The following is a 16297-nucleotide window of genomic DNA, read 5'->3' as shown; positions in this document are numbered from 1 at the left end:
CTAGCAACACGTATGGGGAAAATTCCTTTGACAGAAAAAAAACCCAGGAGAACTCCTAAAACCCCAACATAAGCTTATCCATCTCTTCTGTCAACGTTAACTCTATTTCCCAAGGTGAAATAACATTGCTGAGTGACACCCTGACATGCTCTAGAACAGGTACTTTTGAATAGCTGCTTCAATTATCTTCTAATTTTTTGGTCAATGATTTTAAGAATTTATTTGATCTAAATACACAGCACTGTGAATTATAGAAAAATAAGTTGAGCTCTAAACAAAATTTGCAGTTTAGCAATATTCCCAGAGCCATATACCAGCTCTGTTGTAAAGCAGCTAGAACAAAGAAGAAATAAACATTTTCAGTCTGTAAAAGTCCTTTGATCTGGTGCTGATATGGCAAAGTCCACCCACAAAATACAAGCTGCAAAAGAAGAACTTTCTTTCTTGGGAGAAGCAATCTCTCTGTGGGACACATGGGCAGATAGCATGGTTAAAATAGTTGAAGCATTGAGTCCTCCTACCTGTTATTAACACCTGCTGACACAATGCACCTTTGTTTGTTTTGCATTCACAAGTCATGCTGAAAAGGTTATGAGAGACAAAACCTTTGCTGTGCTCTGGTTACTGCACAGAGGTGCAATGATAACAGAGTAGCAGGGTCATTGATTTGTGTGATGTTCCAGCTGCAGGCCAGGATCTAACAGTAGATAAAATCATGCTCTGTCACGCCAGGAAGTGAAAAGGCAGCTCAGCAGTGCTCGGTTTTGTCACTGGAGCTTTCAGAAAGTGCTAAGCAATATCACTCATAAATTGTTCGACTGCAGGAACAGTGTCTATGTATCTCATGCACAGCAGGTAGGAATATCAAAGTCCAAAGATGACAACTTGCTTTCCTATCGTCAAAAGTAATGAGAAAACAGGACAGGAAACATCTCTTGACAACTTAGGATATGAGAGTGAGCTAATAATATGTGTAGGCATGCTTTTCTCTGACTGGGAAGATGAAATAAAACTTTGTGTGCTAGCATAACAAAAAGGATTGATTTGCATTAAAGGAGCAGGTAGAGGAATCAAATATTATTACAAACTTACTGCTGACAAGAAGAAAGGATTTTTATTACATGTTACTCCTGGGAAACTCTGGACAAATGAATCCAAAAGGGTTTACTTCAGGCCTCTCATGAGTTCTGAGGCAGCTGTGAACCTGTCCTGGTCCTGAACATCGAGCATGACCATGCATTTTAAGAAGGGGAGCATCTGACTGACAGCAGCCAGTTTAGACTAGACGTTTTTCTGGTTTTCTTGAATGTGATAAAATATAATTCCATGATATTTTGTGGGAGAAAAAGCCTCAAATCTTCTGTTGTGCTTCTTTGTTGGTCTTGTAGAAGAGCAAGCCGATTTCTCTAGTGATGCTGATATGTAAATGATAGTTACAAGGCGTGGAGTCTTTCAGGGGTGAAGGGAGGCTGTGAAGGGAGGCAGTCTGCAGCCGAGTTAGATGTGATCTGAGCTTAGTATTATCAGGGATACTTTCTGCTACTTGCCTTGTGGAGCTCCCTGCTCCATGTTCCACCTTCAGTCGATCTGATTTCAACTTTTTCTTCTCAATCTGTGTGATCTGTGTGTATACCAAGTTAAGGCCATGTGCAGACAGCTGTTGCATTCAGCTAGTTTGCCCCTCTTTCGGGACGCTCAAGGCGAGTCACCGATGGTGCTTTTCAAGGGGAAGTGGTGACAGTTTCCCCTGCCTGGTGCGTTGGAACAAAGTAACATGAGTATGTATTTGAAGGAAACTGACATAGTGCTCCCAATTCAGATGTGCTGTTCAGTGCTACATGCTGTAAGGTAACCTATGTATTCAAAGGATGTCGTGGAGAAGTTTTGGAAAATGAAAGAAATGCGGAGGAGGTGGGATGGCAAGTGACAGTGGCAGGTCACAAAATGATTGTTACAATGACAGAGAAGTTAGAAGTCCTAAATTTCGCAAGTAAATTTGAGAGCTGGAGTACCTTTAACTCTGTAGTTAAGTTATTGTTACAGCAGTTGCCTTCTGCTCACTTAAACGGAGAGAGATGAAATTCTACAACAAAGAATTTCTCGCTACCTCTGCACGACTGCCCTGTGCTGAAGCTCAGCTCCTGCAGCTCTCTGCCGTGCTGTCCCCGTACCCTCGAGCCTGTTGCTCGCGGGGCTGTGAGCCCAGCCGTGCCGTGCCGTGCCGTGCCGTGCCGTGCCGTGCCGTGCCGTGCCGTGCCGTGCCGTGCCGTGCCGGAGGCAGGGGGCGGGCTGGCCGTGCCGCTCGGGCCGGCTCCGGAGCGGGGCGGCCGCGGCGGGCTCAGGTGTGAGGGGAGGGCGAAGGCGCGGGCAGGGGCAGCCGCTCCGCAGCGGGCCCTGCGCGGCTGCTGCCGGCACCGCTTCCCGGGGCTGCTGCCGGCACCGCTTCCCGGGGCTGCTGCCGGCACCGCTTCCCGGGGCTGGTGCCGGCACCGCTTCCCGGGGCTGCTGCCGGCACCGCTTCCCGGGGCTGCTGCTCCTCGTGCTGCGCCGTCCCGTCCCGCCCCGGCGGCTGAGGTGAGCGGGGACCGTGGGCGTCCGCCTGCCGGCGGCTCTCGTCACCCGGAGACGGGTGTCCCCTAATCGTGCTTCCATCACCCCGGCGGGGGCGTATAAAAGGAGCGGGCGCGGGCGAGGCGGGCAGAGCGCGGCGCTGCCCCCCGCCCGCCGCCGGCCCCATGCAGCCCGCCATGATGATGTTCTCCAGCAAGTACTGGGCGCGCAGGGGCTTTTCGCTGGACTCGGCCCTGCCGGAGGAGCGCCCCGCCGCCGGCAGCCTCACCGTAAGTGCTGGGGCCGGGGCGGGCAGGGCGGGCGCCGGGGGGTCGGGGCCCGCCGGGGCCCGGTGCCAGGTAGCCGTGCGTCCCCCTTGCTCCTCGCTTCATGGTCAAGTCAGCAGTTCCTCAGCAGCTGCAGGGGCCGGGGAAACTAACTTTGCTGTCGAATCGGTCTCCGTTCAAAACGCTGCCTTGAAAGTGTCTCAGATAACAGGAAAAGTTTAATTAGCAATACAAGCCTTGTTGCAGAAATGAACCATATTTTTACTGGAATAATAGAAAAGCATCAGTTCAGATGGTGTTAAACGCTTGGATTTTGGAAGTCCTTGGTTAGTCCAGTGGGCTATATACATCAGCAGAACCTGTCTTTTCAGGGCGCTTGTAAGCCTCACAGCACGATCTATAAAGCATTTTTGGCTAGACAGAAATGCCGTGCACCCACACTGCGTTGGTGCCGATGGATTTCTGGCTGTGTTCCCGGCTTCTGTCGACGGGCAGGGGTGCAAGGACACGTGGGAACACCGTACCAGGGGACTGCTGAAAAACCCTGAGGAGATAGAATTGATTCTCTGCGAGATGATGACACGGGTGCAACAGGTGCTTGGGTGGTTTCAAGCATGGGATAAACTTCTGTATGCTAACAAGGAAATGTATGTGTGCCTAAATAAGGCAACGTGCTCTGAATATGTGATATAATTAGGATTATGAAGACTGTGCCTTCTATAAAATTTTGTAACAAATTTTAGATTTTTATCAACTTGGGTAAAACCAGCAGAATGTACGGGCTTACACCTGTTGTGAATTGGCCTATTGTCTTTATAATAAAATGTGGAAAATCCCTGTTTGTGCATGCTCTGATTTTATTGAAAGCATTGAATTAAATGGAATAAATTTGTGTTATTGTCTTCATATTTGAGTTTCTTCACTGAGTTTTGCTGCAAAGACTTCTTTTCCTGAGGACTTGCACTTGCTCCAGATAATTAATTTTCATCAGGAAAGTTGGTCTGTTAGTTGTTGTTTTATTATGAAGTGTACTAATGAGCATGCTAATAAAATTCAAGTTCAGCCTCTTCTACTGGGCTCCTAACAAATAGGTGTTCATTCTAGTTTTCAGATGCTTAAGAGGGTCTTTCAGTCATCACTTTGGGTAATGCTCTCTTGAGAGTATTAGGGAACCTGTGACAGGCTTGGAAGGTGCCAAGTGCCCTTGTTTTCCAGAGGAACTGACAGTATTGAGTTTCTCAGATGCTTGCTTGACTCCATGGTCCTGTGTACATAGCTTCTAGAAAGCAGCACACATGGAAAAAACACAGATGCTGTAAAAATAGCACCTTTGTCACTTCATGTGGAGGTTGTGTTCTTGATATATGTGAAAAGGACTTAGCCAAATCCCAGATATTACTGAAGTTAAAACAAAAGTGACCTTCCCCATAACTATCCCCTAGGCAAATGTCCTAACAAGAAGAATGATATAAGCTCAAATGCAAAAAAAATAAACACGTGTGAAACCATTCATATATCATTCTGCACACATAATTGGTTTTCCAGATTGTTTCCCTGTAGTCTAATAAATGATGAGAAGAGACCACAGAGACTTCTTAGCATGTCCCATACCTTGTTTAATTGTGGCTGGTTTCACCAGTGCCATTTAAAGTGTGTTATAAGACCTGTTTAAAAAGCTTAATTTTCGGGTTATTTTCTATAAGATGCTTTAGAAATTACTGAAGCACAATTTAATCCATTTTGAACATGGAAATAGTATATGCTTTTTAATGCCTATCTTCATAATTTTTATGGATTATAACAAAGCAGTTAGCATCTAACTGGAGGCTTGATTTCTCCAGAAGTAACAGCCTAGGTATTGGAAAATGCAGGCTGCTTTTTGAAAATCATGGTCAATCTTATAAAAATTGTCTATAAAGGATGTACTGTTGGCATCTCAACAAGATTTAAGCTGATAAAATGACATTTTTTGGAAAATGCTGACTGAAATTTCTCTTAGAGCAGTCTTGGACTCCCAAATTGTGAGAAGAATGTAAGAGTGGCCAAGGATGATGTGATTTTCTGTATTTTTTTGAGTTCCTCAGCTAACTCATCTTCTGTGGGATGTAAAGGTTTTCACAATGAGAACAATCAATCGTTGGAGTATTCTTCTGAGAGAAGCAGTGGATTCCCCAACACTAGACGATTTTAAGATTCGGTTGGACAGGGTGCTGGGTCATCTTGTCTAGACCATGCTTTTGCCAAGAAGAGTTGGACCAGATGATCCTTGAGGTCCCTTCCAACTTGATATTCTCTGTTGCAGTCTAAGTATTTCTGTTCTTGTTTGAATAATCAACAGAGGTTTTGTTTTCTCAGAAAGAATTGCATTACATGATAACATTAATTGTACTACAAGAGAGAACGTAAAGTTTTGGCTTTAAATTTATTGGTTAATTCAAAAATACAGACCAGTGCACATCTTTATAAGTTGACTGATACAGGGTAGAATAGCATCCCTGTGATTTTGCAGCAATATTCAGGTTACAGTAACTGATCTGCAGGCTTTACCAGTAATTTGGACTGTCTCCATTTGTTTCACACTTATGGCTAATGATAGCATTGCCCAAATAATGCCATCATATTTTTATCCCATTTATGCTTTTCCTTAGGCGCTTTTTTTTTTTTTTTTTTTTTTTGTATGGACTGGCTTCTTACACAATCGTCTCTAGCAGCGGCCTTTAACCTGTGATTCTGATTTCAAATAAACACATGACCTTTTCTTTCAAATTAAGCCAGGATGAGTTCTGTTCAGCTATTTTGAACAAAAATTTCTCTTGCAGGAAAAGCCCTTTTTCATCTGAGATGATCATGTTCTTTATCCGTTTGTAGCTAAACAGATCGAGTTCTGGGAAAAATGAGGAAAAGAAAGGGAATAAGGGAAATGGGAAGAGTGAATCTGCTTCTGAAGGTGGAAAGACAGCTGTGGTGTTTTCCTTGAAGAATGAAGTTGGTGGATTGGTGAAAGCTCTTCGACTCTTCCAGGTAACGCTTAAAAATCATTTATGCTGACTGGACTGAGAACGGCTACTGAGGTCAGGCTCTTTGTTGATATAAATCTAATGGACCGTGGCAGAAGGAATAGAGTGCAGCTACACTCGCTCTGCAGAACTGAATAAAAGTAACTTAAAATTTTATGGACCATTGAACAAAGCATTTTGGGCTTGTGAAGGGTTTTCTGGACTATAGTTTGACAGTGATGCTGATGTTCACATCATTCACTTTAGGTTTCTGACGTGATTCCCAACACTGTAAATTAGATTTAAAGTTGTCTGGGCAGACTACAATGAAAGGAGGCACTTTCAGAGAGCAATTTGGAATCTAAGTTACATACAATCAGGTGGTGCTGGTGGCAACCTTGCTTGGTCTTGAAATTAGAGACACCTTTAAGTGCTTACAGGCTCAGGGTTTTATGTGTCTAACTGGAATGTAAATTGTGAAGTATTGGTTCCCACACAGATCCCCATGCAATCAGTGCTGTAGGTAAGACTCCTGGTCAGAATGTTTGGAGTCATGTCTGAAGATAGTTAAAGCAGTATGATAAAAGTCTGAGGTCATTCAGTCTGTGCAGTGCAGTGAAGAGAAAGTTAGGAGGTGGCTTGGAGCCTGCCTCAGGCCAAACCATCAGAGGGATGTAAGTATGGGATCACTGGGCATTACCAGTCCTCAGTCATAGTAGCAGGCTCTGGGAACAGATTCCCAAGGCTGATGTAGATTCGACACGTAGATTCTCCAGCCAAGAAAACGAGGTGAGTTAGACCCACAGGAGGGAGTCTGCCAGGAAGCAGGGTGTTTGACAAAAAGAATGGAAACCTAAGGTGAGTGAACATGTGTTGCAGTAGGAGTTGTGTTTTCAATGCAGCTTTTCTCCAAGAGTTAAATGTCTAACTGCAGCTCTGGCTGAAATGCTTGTATGGGTTCATACCTGAAATTCTGGATTTGCACATCTGTTACCTCTTCTTGGGAATAGGCATAAAATTCACTCTGGTCTCTTAAAATGTGTCTGGAAGATGTGGCAGGGATACCCACCCACATTTGTGCAGTCACTTAACAATTTGAGTTCTGCAGGGGGGAGTGCAGGGTTTTTTTCTCTACTTAACCTAGGGAATACCAAATTGAATTTGTTATGTGATTGGGTTGCTACACCGTATACACAGTTATGGAGTATGCCAGTGAAGTATGTGTATGCAGAGGTGTAAAAGCAGACACTGCTGGTTGGCTGTACCGGAGGAGACCTGCACCTGAAATGGACATTCATGTAAAATACAATGGGAAGTGGAAGTACAGACACGAATTCCTTCCCATTTGGAAGTCAACAAAGGTTTTATTGGCTCCACTGAGTAAGTACAAGAATAGTTGGATAGTTTCTGTCTAGTAAGAAAAAGGAAAAATCGGAGTCTGTAGAAGGTCAGTCATGTTGAGAGGAGAGCAGCCATCTAATCCAGCCTCCTGTTTTGAAGCAAGGCTGTCACACTAGATCAGGTCAGCCATAGCACGTTACAGTTATCTGTGATTGTATGATACCCTTGGCAGACCAGTAGTTGTGGTGGAAGAGAGACCCCATAGGGAAGTTTTCATGTTAGCAGTATTTACACTCTGATGTTTGTTGCATGAGTTGTGTTTGATGGGGACATTGCAACAGAGAATATATTGAGTTGGATTTTAACTTTATTACTGTTAACACTCCATGTTATTGATAATTGCACAGTAGATAGGTGAGGACTGATACAGAGCTATTCTCAAAAAGAAAATTTCTTCCTCATGTAATAAGGTTTACTTTAAACATCTGTTTAAAGAAGTACACTCAATTATATTTAAAATAACATTATTATTATGCAAATTTCCCACTAAAATGTCATTAGAATTTAATATTTATAGCAAAGATAAATATGAAATTGCATTAAATAATAAAAAAATTGTGTTATACTGTCCTCTGTAAGAGATTGTCTTGGTAGATAAAATGAAATCATTACTTGGCTTTCTTCATTAAAAATAATAATTTTATTTTTACTTTCCATGTAAGTTTTTTTTTTTTATCAGTATTTATTATGTGTCACTAACTAATCCTGTAAATAGAAAAAGGGAGTACTTTCAATAAAAAGACCTTTTATTAACTGGAAAAACTTTCCTGAGGAATATGCCACCAATATTGCTCTTCAAGGTATATCTGTATTTCATCTGTTATTTCATCTTTCCACAGGAAAAACATGTGAGTATGGTTCATATTGAATCACGAAAATCAAAGAGAAGGAATTCAGAGGTGGAAATTTTTGTGGACTGTGACTGCAGTAAGAAAGAATTTAATGAACTAATCCAATTGCTCAAGTTTCAAACTAATATAGTGTCTCTCAATCCACCAGAAAACATCTGGACTGATGAAGAAGGCAAGGCTGTTTTTGTATCACTTGGTTTAGACACTGACAGACATTCTGCACAGGTATCTCCATGATCTTGCACTCCAGTACATTCAATTTGCATTCTGTCTCCTACAGATCTCGACTGTGTCCCTTGGTTCCCCAGGAAGATCTCTGAGTTAGACAAATGCTCTCAGAGAGTTTTGATGTATGGATCTGAGCTGGATGCTGATCACCCGGTAAGTGTAACAGAAATTTGTCCCGTAGATAATTTGTTCAGGTTATTTGCCAGTCAAATAAAAAGCCTGTTGACTTCTGATTGTTTTCAGAAGATGAGGACTGGTTTCTCTTCGGTAGTTTCAGTGAATTCATCTTCCTTTTCTGTAGAAGGATACACAAAATGGAGGTCCTCCAGAAAACTTATTCATTGTTTAACAAGTGTATCCTCTTTTGTACTGCTTGCCTTTTTTTTTTTTAAAAAAAAATTGGTTGAGAGGAAGGTTTTAAACTTTAAAGAGTTTAGATCAATATGACCTTCAGTTCTGCCAGAAGTAGCTCTTAGGTAAGAATTGCTATTGTCAATAGGTGTCAGAGAAGAAAGAATTATGAAGGAATTATTTGGCACTCAGGAGGTAATTACAAGATAAACCAGAGAAACATATTCCTGTTTTTGATGAATGCAGCAGATGGGAAGGTGTCTCTCATTGTTTCCTGACTTTGGTGGCAGGAGACAAGCCTGCATACACAAGCTGTATCTGTACTAGTGCCAAACGCTCCATGCAAAAGACAGAAAAAGGGGTTTGTTATGTTTTATTTCTTGTGCTAATGGCTATAAATTCTTAACCTCTGAGTCTTTAGATGGAAGATGATTGAAAGCATTTGTGTTTAAATATTTTCTCTTGCCATAAATCCAAGTTTCTACCTCTGAATGGCTTGACTTAAAGATACTGGTGGTAGGCAGTTGTATTAATTCCTAAAATAGGCTGGATTAAACTGGTATTTGTCAGAAACTTTCAGCTGAAAGGAAGCAGGCTGTGAACTGAGATATCTGATCATAAGACCGTCCTGTAATAGAATCAAATTGAACTCTTGCTGTAGATGATAGTCTCCTTTGTTTTTCATTGCACAAATTTTGTGCTGTGGTGGCAGCTCAGGCACAGATTCTCACTCCTGTGCACACAAGCCAAATGGACACCATCACAAAGCTCCATGGCAGCCCCACTTTCTCTGGTGTCACCTGCCCACGTACCAGCCACAGTCATCATCATCATCATCACCTTGCTTCGTTCCCAGCCTCCTCTATCATGTGGGAGCCCTTCCCATACTGAGGGCCCATAGTCAGGGAGCATGTTCCTGGATCCTGGTTTCTGCCATGCACTTTTTGATGACAAATTAGGATTTCATTCACATTTTCTCAGAAAGGAAAAGCCTGTTGATTTTCTTCAACTGTTAACCATAATTTGGTTCAAACAGAAATTGTAGTGACAGCTCATTCCAGCTTTGAGTTTATGGCTGTGACAGGCCATTAGATACTGTTTTATGTTCTGAGTTGGTACCTTCACTAAATACTTGAGCACTCTGCTGAAAATTTGCCTTCAGTTTTACAAAAACCAGACATTTGCATTATATGAATACATATTTTACACTTGGGAGAACTCTTACAAACACAATTTACACACCATTTGTTAGCCTATGCAGCGTGTTAGATGCTAGAAATGGGGTCAGAACCTTTAAATCTGTGACTGGCCTTTGAAAGGCCACTCCAGGTGCCCTGTTCCTTAGCAGTGGCATGTGGGTGCCAGAGGACCAAAGAGAATTATCCTCTTACAGAACCTGTAATGATAGCACCACTTCATCAGCTTAGCCCTAACCCACTCCACAATGGCTAATGATTTCAGTCTCAGTTTCATCACACTTGACAGGCTTTTAAGTTCCCTGTGCTGTCTTCCATCACTTTCCAGGTCTCTTGAATGGTCTTCAGCTGAGTAACTCAACATTTACATCAAAAGGTATAAAGGAGACAAGGAGGCTCCCCCAGATTACAGCAACTTTTTGCCAGTCAAAGAAGCTTTTCTGTGCAGGAGTGGAGGTTTGAAGGCTTTCTGTAGTCCTGTGAAATCCTCCCATACTCTGCCTCAGCAGCACAGCTTTGGTTTATGGGGCAGTAAAATGTCTTCTGAGTTTTACAGAAGCTCATACAAGTATTTCAAATCAAGCAATGTTATCTTTTCATTTGCTTCAGTGTTTTGCATTTGTCTATGTGAGCAGTAAGGAAAAAAGATATTTTAATTTTCAGCTCTGATGGGGGGAAACTTAAATGCACTTTCTGGGCTACTAACTGGGGAACTTAGGTAACTCGTTACCCTTTTTTATCTTCAAGAGCCAGGCAGTTCTACTTTGAAAATAATTTGCTCTTCTTGTAGTCCAAACCTGAACTGTCTTTATATTTTATAGGTATAAAAAAGATCTTGTTCTAATTTTGAATAGCTCAAAGAGCTGTAAGTGGCCAGCATGTATGTGTTATACAACTCTTTCGCTCTTAATATGGAAAAGGTAACCCATGAGGCCGAGCCCTTCCTTTGTAACTCAAACTGAAGCAATATGCCTGCTTGGTGCTGGAGGCTGATGGTTCAGTTCCAAGTGTGTTGATTACGATGGCAACTGCTGAAAAAAGAATCTTCAAAATGAGTTGCATATGATCTTTAGATGCTTGATTCTAGTGAAGACAGATATATTAAGAATAGGTAGATTATTTTGCTATGTACCTGTGTGTAGATCTGAGTTCAGATCAAGAAAAACATGAGTGAGATGAAATGATTAAAAAAAGTTTCCCTTTTCAACATCTTGGATGAATGACTGTACCTATGCACAAAACTGTCTTGAAAGAACTCCTGTGGAACTCCGGTGAAGAAAAAAAAGAAAAAAAACCCTTATTTTCTCTTGCACTTCTGTAGAGAGTGTTAATCGAAATACAATGCAACTAAGTACTAAATAAACATTTTAATGATTTATTTTATAATACTTACAGCTAATTTTATGCCCTTATTGTAAATGACTCTCTTCTTCCTTGCTTAAGGGATTTAAAGACAATGTCTATCGACAGAGAAGAAAGTACTTTGTGGATGTTGCCATGAGCTATAAATAGTAAGTACTGGCATAATTCTTCCCTGTGCTGCTGACTAGTTAGAATTCATGCTCTACTTAATTCTGTAGGATGAAGTTTAACAGTAGACAAAGTCATCCTTTAAACTTTGACTAGTTTAGTGTAGGCTATAAATTACAAACCTGATGCTTGGAATCCTGTTACATTTTTGATACAGCTACAGGCAAGCCAAGCATTTGAAAGGCAAACATTCTCTCTTTAGCATTTAATTCACAGCTGCTTAAACTTTAGAAAATATTTTACAAATATTTGCATGTCTTACTGACAAACTGACACACTTCTGAATCACACATATCTAGCACACATAGTTGGAAGTGCTCACTAAACCCCAAAATTTTTATTTTCTCTTGATGCACATGCCATACTGGGCTGAGGCCAATCGTATGAGGTTCAACAAACCAGGTGCTGGGTCCTGCACTTGGGTCTTAAAAACCTGCAGTGATGCAGGCTGGGAGAAGATTAGCTGGAAAGCTGCTCAGTGGAAAAGGATTTGGAGATGCTGGTTGGCAGCATCTGACCATGAGCCAGCAGTTGCCCAGGTGGCCAAGAAGACCAATGGCATCATGGCCTGTATCAGAAATGGTGTGTGCACCAGGACCAGGGCAGTGATTCTCTCCATGTACTCAGCACTGGTGAGGCCACACCTCGAATCCTGTGTCCAGTTTTGGGCCTCTCACTGTAAAAAGGACATTGAGGTGCTGGAGAAGGGCAGTGGAGCTGGGGAATGGGCTAGACCACAAGTCTGATGAGGAGTGGCTGAGGGAGCTGGGGTTATTTATCCTGGAGAAAAGAAGGCTCAGGGAAGACCTTATCACTCTATGCAAGGAGGTTCTGTGAGGAGGGGATTGGCCTCTTCTCCCAGACAAGTGACAGGATGAGAGGAAATGGCATCAAGCTGCACAAGGGGAGGTTTAGATTGGAAATTGGGAAACATTTTTTTATTGAAAGGATGGCCGGGCATTGGAATAGGCTGCTCAGGGAAGTGCTGGGATCACCACCCCCGGAAGTGTCCAAAAGGTGGCTGGATGTAGCACTTGGGGACAAGGTTTAGTGGTGAACATAGCAGTGCTGAGTTAACAGTTGGACTTGATGATCTTAGAGGTCTTTTCCAACCTTAACAGTTCTATGATGCTACTGGACTGCAAAAGACCATTTATCAATTTTGCCAACACAGCTCCAAATTTCTTACAATTTAGTCAGTGCATTTCTATGTAGTTAGAGAAGCTGGTGGCTGTGCACAAATACACTGCAAGTGTTTTCTCATTCTGATTTTTTTTTCCCACTTCAAGTCAGTATTTTCAATTTGCTACAGTTCCTGGAAGTTAGGAAACTTTCTGTTCTACCTACAAACACCTACTGTGTTGCAATTTTCTTGTCACAGAAGCACTCAACTAATTGTAATCCTACTCTAGGTTTTATTTGCAACAGGTTTAAGCCCTCATTCTCAAGGGAAAGAACATATTAATTTCATGTTCTTTTCCATTTTCTTATCCACACTTCTTCAGGTTTTTCATTTTTTCTCCAATGAGATTTCTACCTATGTGATTTAAGAATATGAAAAGTGCTTTTTTTCCCTCACCTATAGGAGGCACATCCTGTCAGGAATCAAGTCAAAACTGAATTTTTGAAGGTTTTTCAGTATAAACTTATTATAAAGCCTGCAGAAGGCTGGGGGGGACAGAAGGATTAACTCTGCTTTGTGACCATTAATTCTGATTATATTTCTCCTTTACTTTTGTCCCATGCTGGTCATTAAGCTATTGCCAGTCCTACACATGTGCAGGTGCTAGTGTTCTTTCCCCTTTCTTTCCGCCCACAGTGGTATTTGCTGAGCTGGGTGCTAATGACATCCATCCAGCACACTGAGCTGCTGCCTGCAGGGGCAGGTGCTTATTGGTAGAGAAGCTCTCTAGGCTGTCCAGGTAAGCCCTGAGTTTAGCCAGCTTTCAAACATAAGTTGAGATAGCTTTTTAGTCAGTATGTTTGTTTACACCTGATTGATTTGTTATCTTTCTTTTAGTCTAATGCTTGCAGTGAAGTTAGTGCTTCTTGCCTAGCATTTATTGCAGTGTGAAATGTCAAGTGCATACCTGTGGATGAGGACAGGCTGTGTGTGCTCTTAGGCTCTTTCAGTAAGTGGGATAGATCTCCATTTACCCATGATGGTAGCAGTAGTGCTGTGCATTTCACAGCAGCTAACTTGCTGGTAACATCTTCCTTCCTTCTCCCTCTCAGCTGCCTAAGTGCTGGAAAGGTGATGCAGCTGGCTTGCTAGGCAGTAGTTGGTCTTTTGCTTCAAAGTGTGGGGTTTTTTCCCACCCTGAAACCAGAAGAGAAACACATTTTGCAAAATAACGTAAAGTAATCCTGCACATTTCCAGAAAATAAAACAAATAAAGGAAAGGAAAACCTTTTCCTTCTTTAGATTTTGAAGGCTTAAGAACAGTTTTGCAGGTACATTATAAAAATTACACAATCCAAACCAGAGGTTATTTGAGGACCAGATCTTGTACTTCAGCAAAACTGCTCAGATGTACTCCTTCATTCCACTCATCTTTCCAAGCCTTTAAAAGATTTCAAACTTGTCCTATTATTGCAAGCAGAAAGAAAAGAAGACGCTTCAAATACTCTTAGCTAGGGACCAGAAAAAGACTGGGAGACCAGTGGTTAGGGCAGTTACCTAACATGTCAAAATCTCATTCATACTTCAGGTCTCCTGCAGTGGTTATCCTTACCCCCAGGGACATGCTGTATCTACTAGTCTGTACAGTCAGTCTGTCTCTGGGTATCCATGGAGAGACAGCCCAGGCAGATACCCCCAGTAGCCTGCTGCAGCACAGCCTAAGCCATGCTGAGGAAAGGCAAATCAGCTCAGGGAAGACTCTGTGCTGCTACAACTGGGCTGTTTCTGCTACCAATGCTGTGGAGCTCAGAGTTACCAGAGGTGTCTTGACACTACATCACAGTCTCATCACACTCTCTTCAGTTGTCTAATGACTATTTACTTATTTCTACAAACAGAACATCTCTTTCACAAGGGCTGCTCTCCTTGGGGATAAACACCTCTCAGTGTCTTCCAGGCAAGTGACCTTCCTAATCACTTACTGAGGCTTGATGTGTTTCTACTTTTCATTTTCCATTGTGAAAAAAACAACAATCCACACTTGTTTCCTTAAAAAAAAAACAAACCAAAAAACCAAAAAAACAAAGAGATTTGGCTGCAAGGAATTGGCTCCATAAAAAGTTGAGTTGAAAATCCCAGATCAGCATTTCCTTTATTAATTGCTACTGTTCTATAGTGGTAGATGCTTTGCTTTGCTTGAACACAAAGTGGTGTCTGTAATGGAGAGAGAGAGTCAGAAACATTGCAAAGTGAACTTGGAGGAGCAGATATTTGCTGGAGCCAGGCATTAAAGGAAAAGACATGTTAATAGAGCATAGCAGTGAAGATCAGCTGTATGAAATAAATGGACCAAAAACCCAATAAAAACCACCATATTCCTCCCTCCTTCACTTAGCTTCTATCCTAAAGATAGTGAAAATGTGTTAATCTTGCTAATTAGTCCTTTGAGACTGATTAGGGTTTGGAAAAGTGTTGAGAAAATTAAATCTGGAGGAAACATATGATGTTCAAGAGGGAATTAATAATACAAGTTGATAGCTCATGACCATGGCAAAATGGAAAGACCCTATTTTAATAAGGAGAAATAAAAATTCACATTAGGTTATCTTGTACAGTCATCTTAGCCACAAGGAAACTGGCTTTCCAGGTTGGCCATTTCCGTGATTTACTGAAATGTTTGAGTGCAAGATGGATCTTGCTTGTTGAAATAAGAAGGTAAGAAATATGAAGTTTGCAGAGCTGAGGGAAAAAGGCATAGATCCTCCCACAAGTCTGGCTGCCTTGATTCTCTCTATAAGGAAAGCAGTATCTGATCAGATGGAAATAAGATCAGCTCTCCTAGGCATAAAGCCTATTAAGGAATTAATGTTCAGTGAACCTTACTTCAGTACTAATGAATTAATTGAAACAATAACTAAGTTATAAACCTTTTAGTGAGCAGTGAACAAGCTTCAGATCCTTGATTGTGTTTATGCCTTTCTAGTGACAGGCTAAATAGAAACATGAGTTTTTCCAGTGTTAAAACATATCCTCCTCCTTGATGTGCCAGTGCTGACCCATACTGGCAGTATCCATAGTAGGGGTCAGGCCTAAGGAAAAGGGATGAGGCTGGGTATTCTGGCAAATGCAAGTGGATGGAGTAGCAACCTGCTTGTATCTGTCATGCATAGTACAGTTCAGAATAGCTGTGCTATGCTTTCCATGAGCTGGCAGGCAGCTTAAGGCTGATGAAGTGTTAAGGGGGAAGACAGATACTAGACCTGAAGGACTGTCTCCCAGTGCAGGATGGCACAAACCCAGAGCAGCTGCTGTGGATGAGAAATACTTCACTAGATGTGTTGCAATTCTTGTCATGTCTGCAAAAGGGGCTGACAGGGAACTACTTCATTTATTGGATATTCAGCAGTCCCTACCAAGTACGAGTACCTCATACAAAGTTGCCTTTGACTGACAGATAACTGCCATGGATCAAAATCCTTTGATACCCTGGCAGGCAGGGGGATTAAATGGTAAATTTTCAATAAAGATGAGGGGACGACCACAATGAATGTAGGGCAGATGATCCTCTCTTGTGCATGTAGGGACTGCGTAACAGCAATCAAATGTGACATGAGGGCTTATTCCTTGTTACCTTGTACAGTGGAGACAGGATTATGAATTGGGCAAGAACTGCCAGCAAAAGCCCAGCACTGTGCTTCTCCTGCTGCAGTGGAGTTCCCTGTGCCTGATATGCCTGATCAGCTGCTGTCTGTGGTACTGGGGAAGCTGCAGCACTGGGCTGAGA

The 16297-nt window shown here is 42.1% G+C and overlaps 1 protein-coding gene across 1 annotated transcript in view; it reads left to right on the top strand.

Annotated features, from left to right (window-relative positions):
• Window positions 1-2735: 2735 nt before the first annotated feature.
• TPH2 (tryptophan hydroxylase 2) overlaps window positions 2736-16297 on the top strand; it is a gene marked incomplete at both ends in the record, with an annotated part of 50630 nt that continues 37068 nt past the window's right edge. Inside the window, 5 exons of the mRNA XM_082279974.1 lie at window positions 2736-2840; window positions 5706-5858; window positions 8074-8257; window positions 8366-8466; window positions 11304-11371. Coding sequence (XP_082136100.1) covers window positions 2736-2840; window positions 5706-5858; window positions 8074-8257; window positions 8366-8466; window positions 11304-11371 — 611 coding nt within the window. The remainder of the gene's footprint in view (window positions 2841-5705; window positions 5859-8073; window positions 8258-8365; window positions 8467-11303; window positions 11372-16297) is intronic.

The sequence above is a fragment of the Coloeus monedula genome, assembly GCF_965178545.1.
Source record: "Coloeus monedula genome assembly, chromosome: 4".
NCBI lineage: Eukaryota > Metazoa > Chordata > Aves > Passeriformes > Corvidae > Coloeus > Coloeus monedula.
The sequence above is the reverse complement of the archived record's forward strand: the minus strand, read 5'-3'. Positions and strand labels throughout refer to the sequence as shown.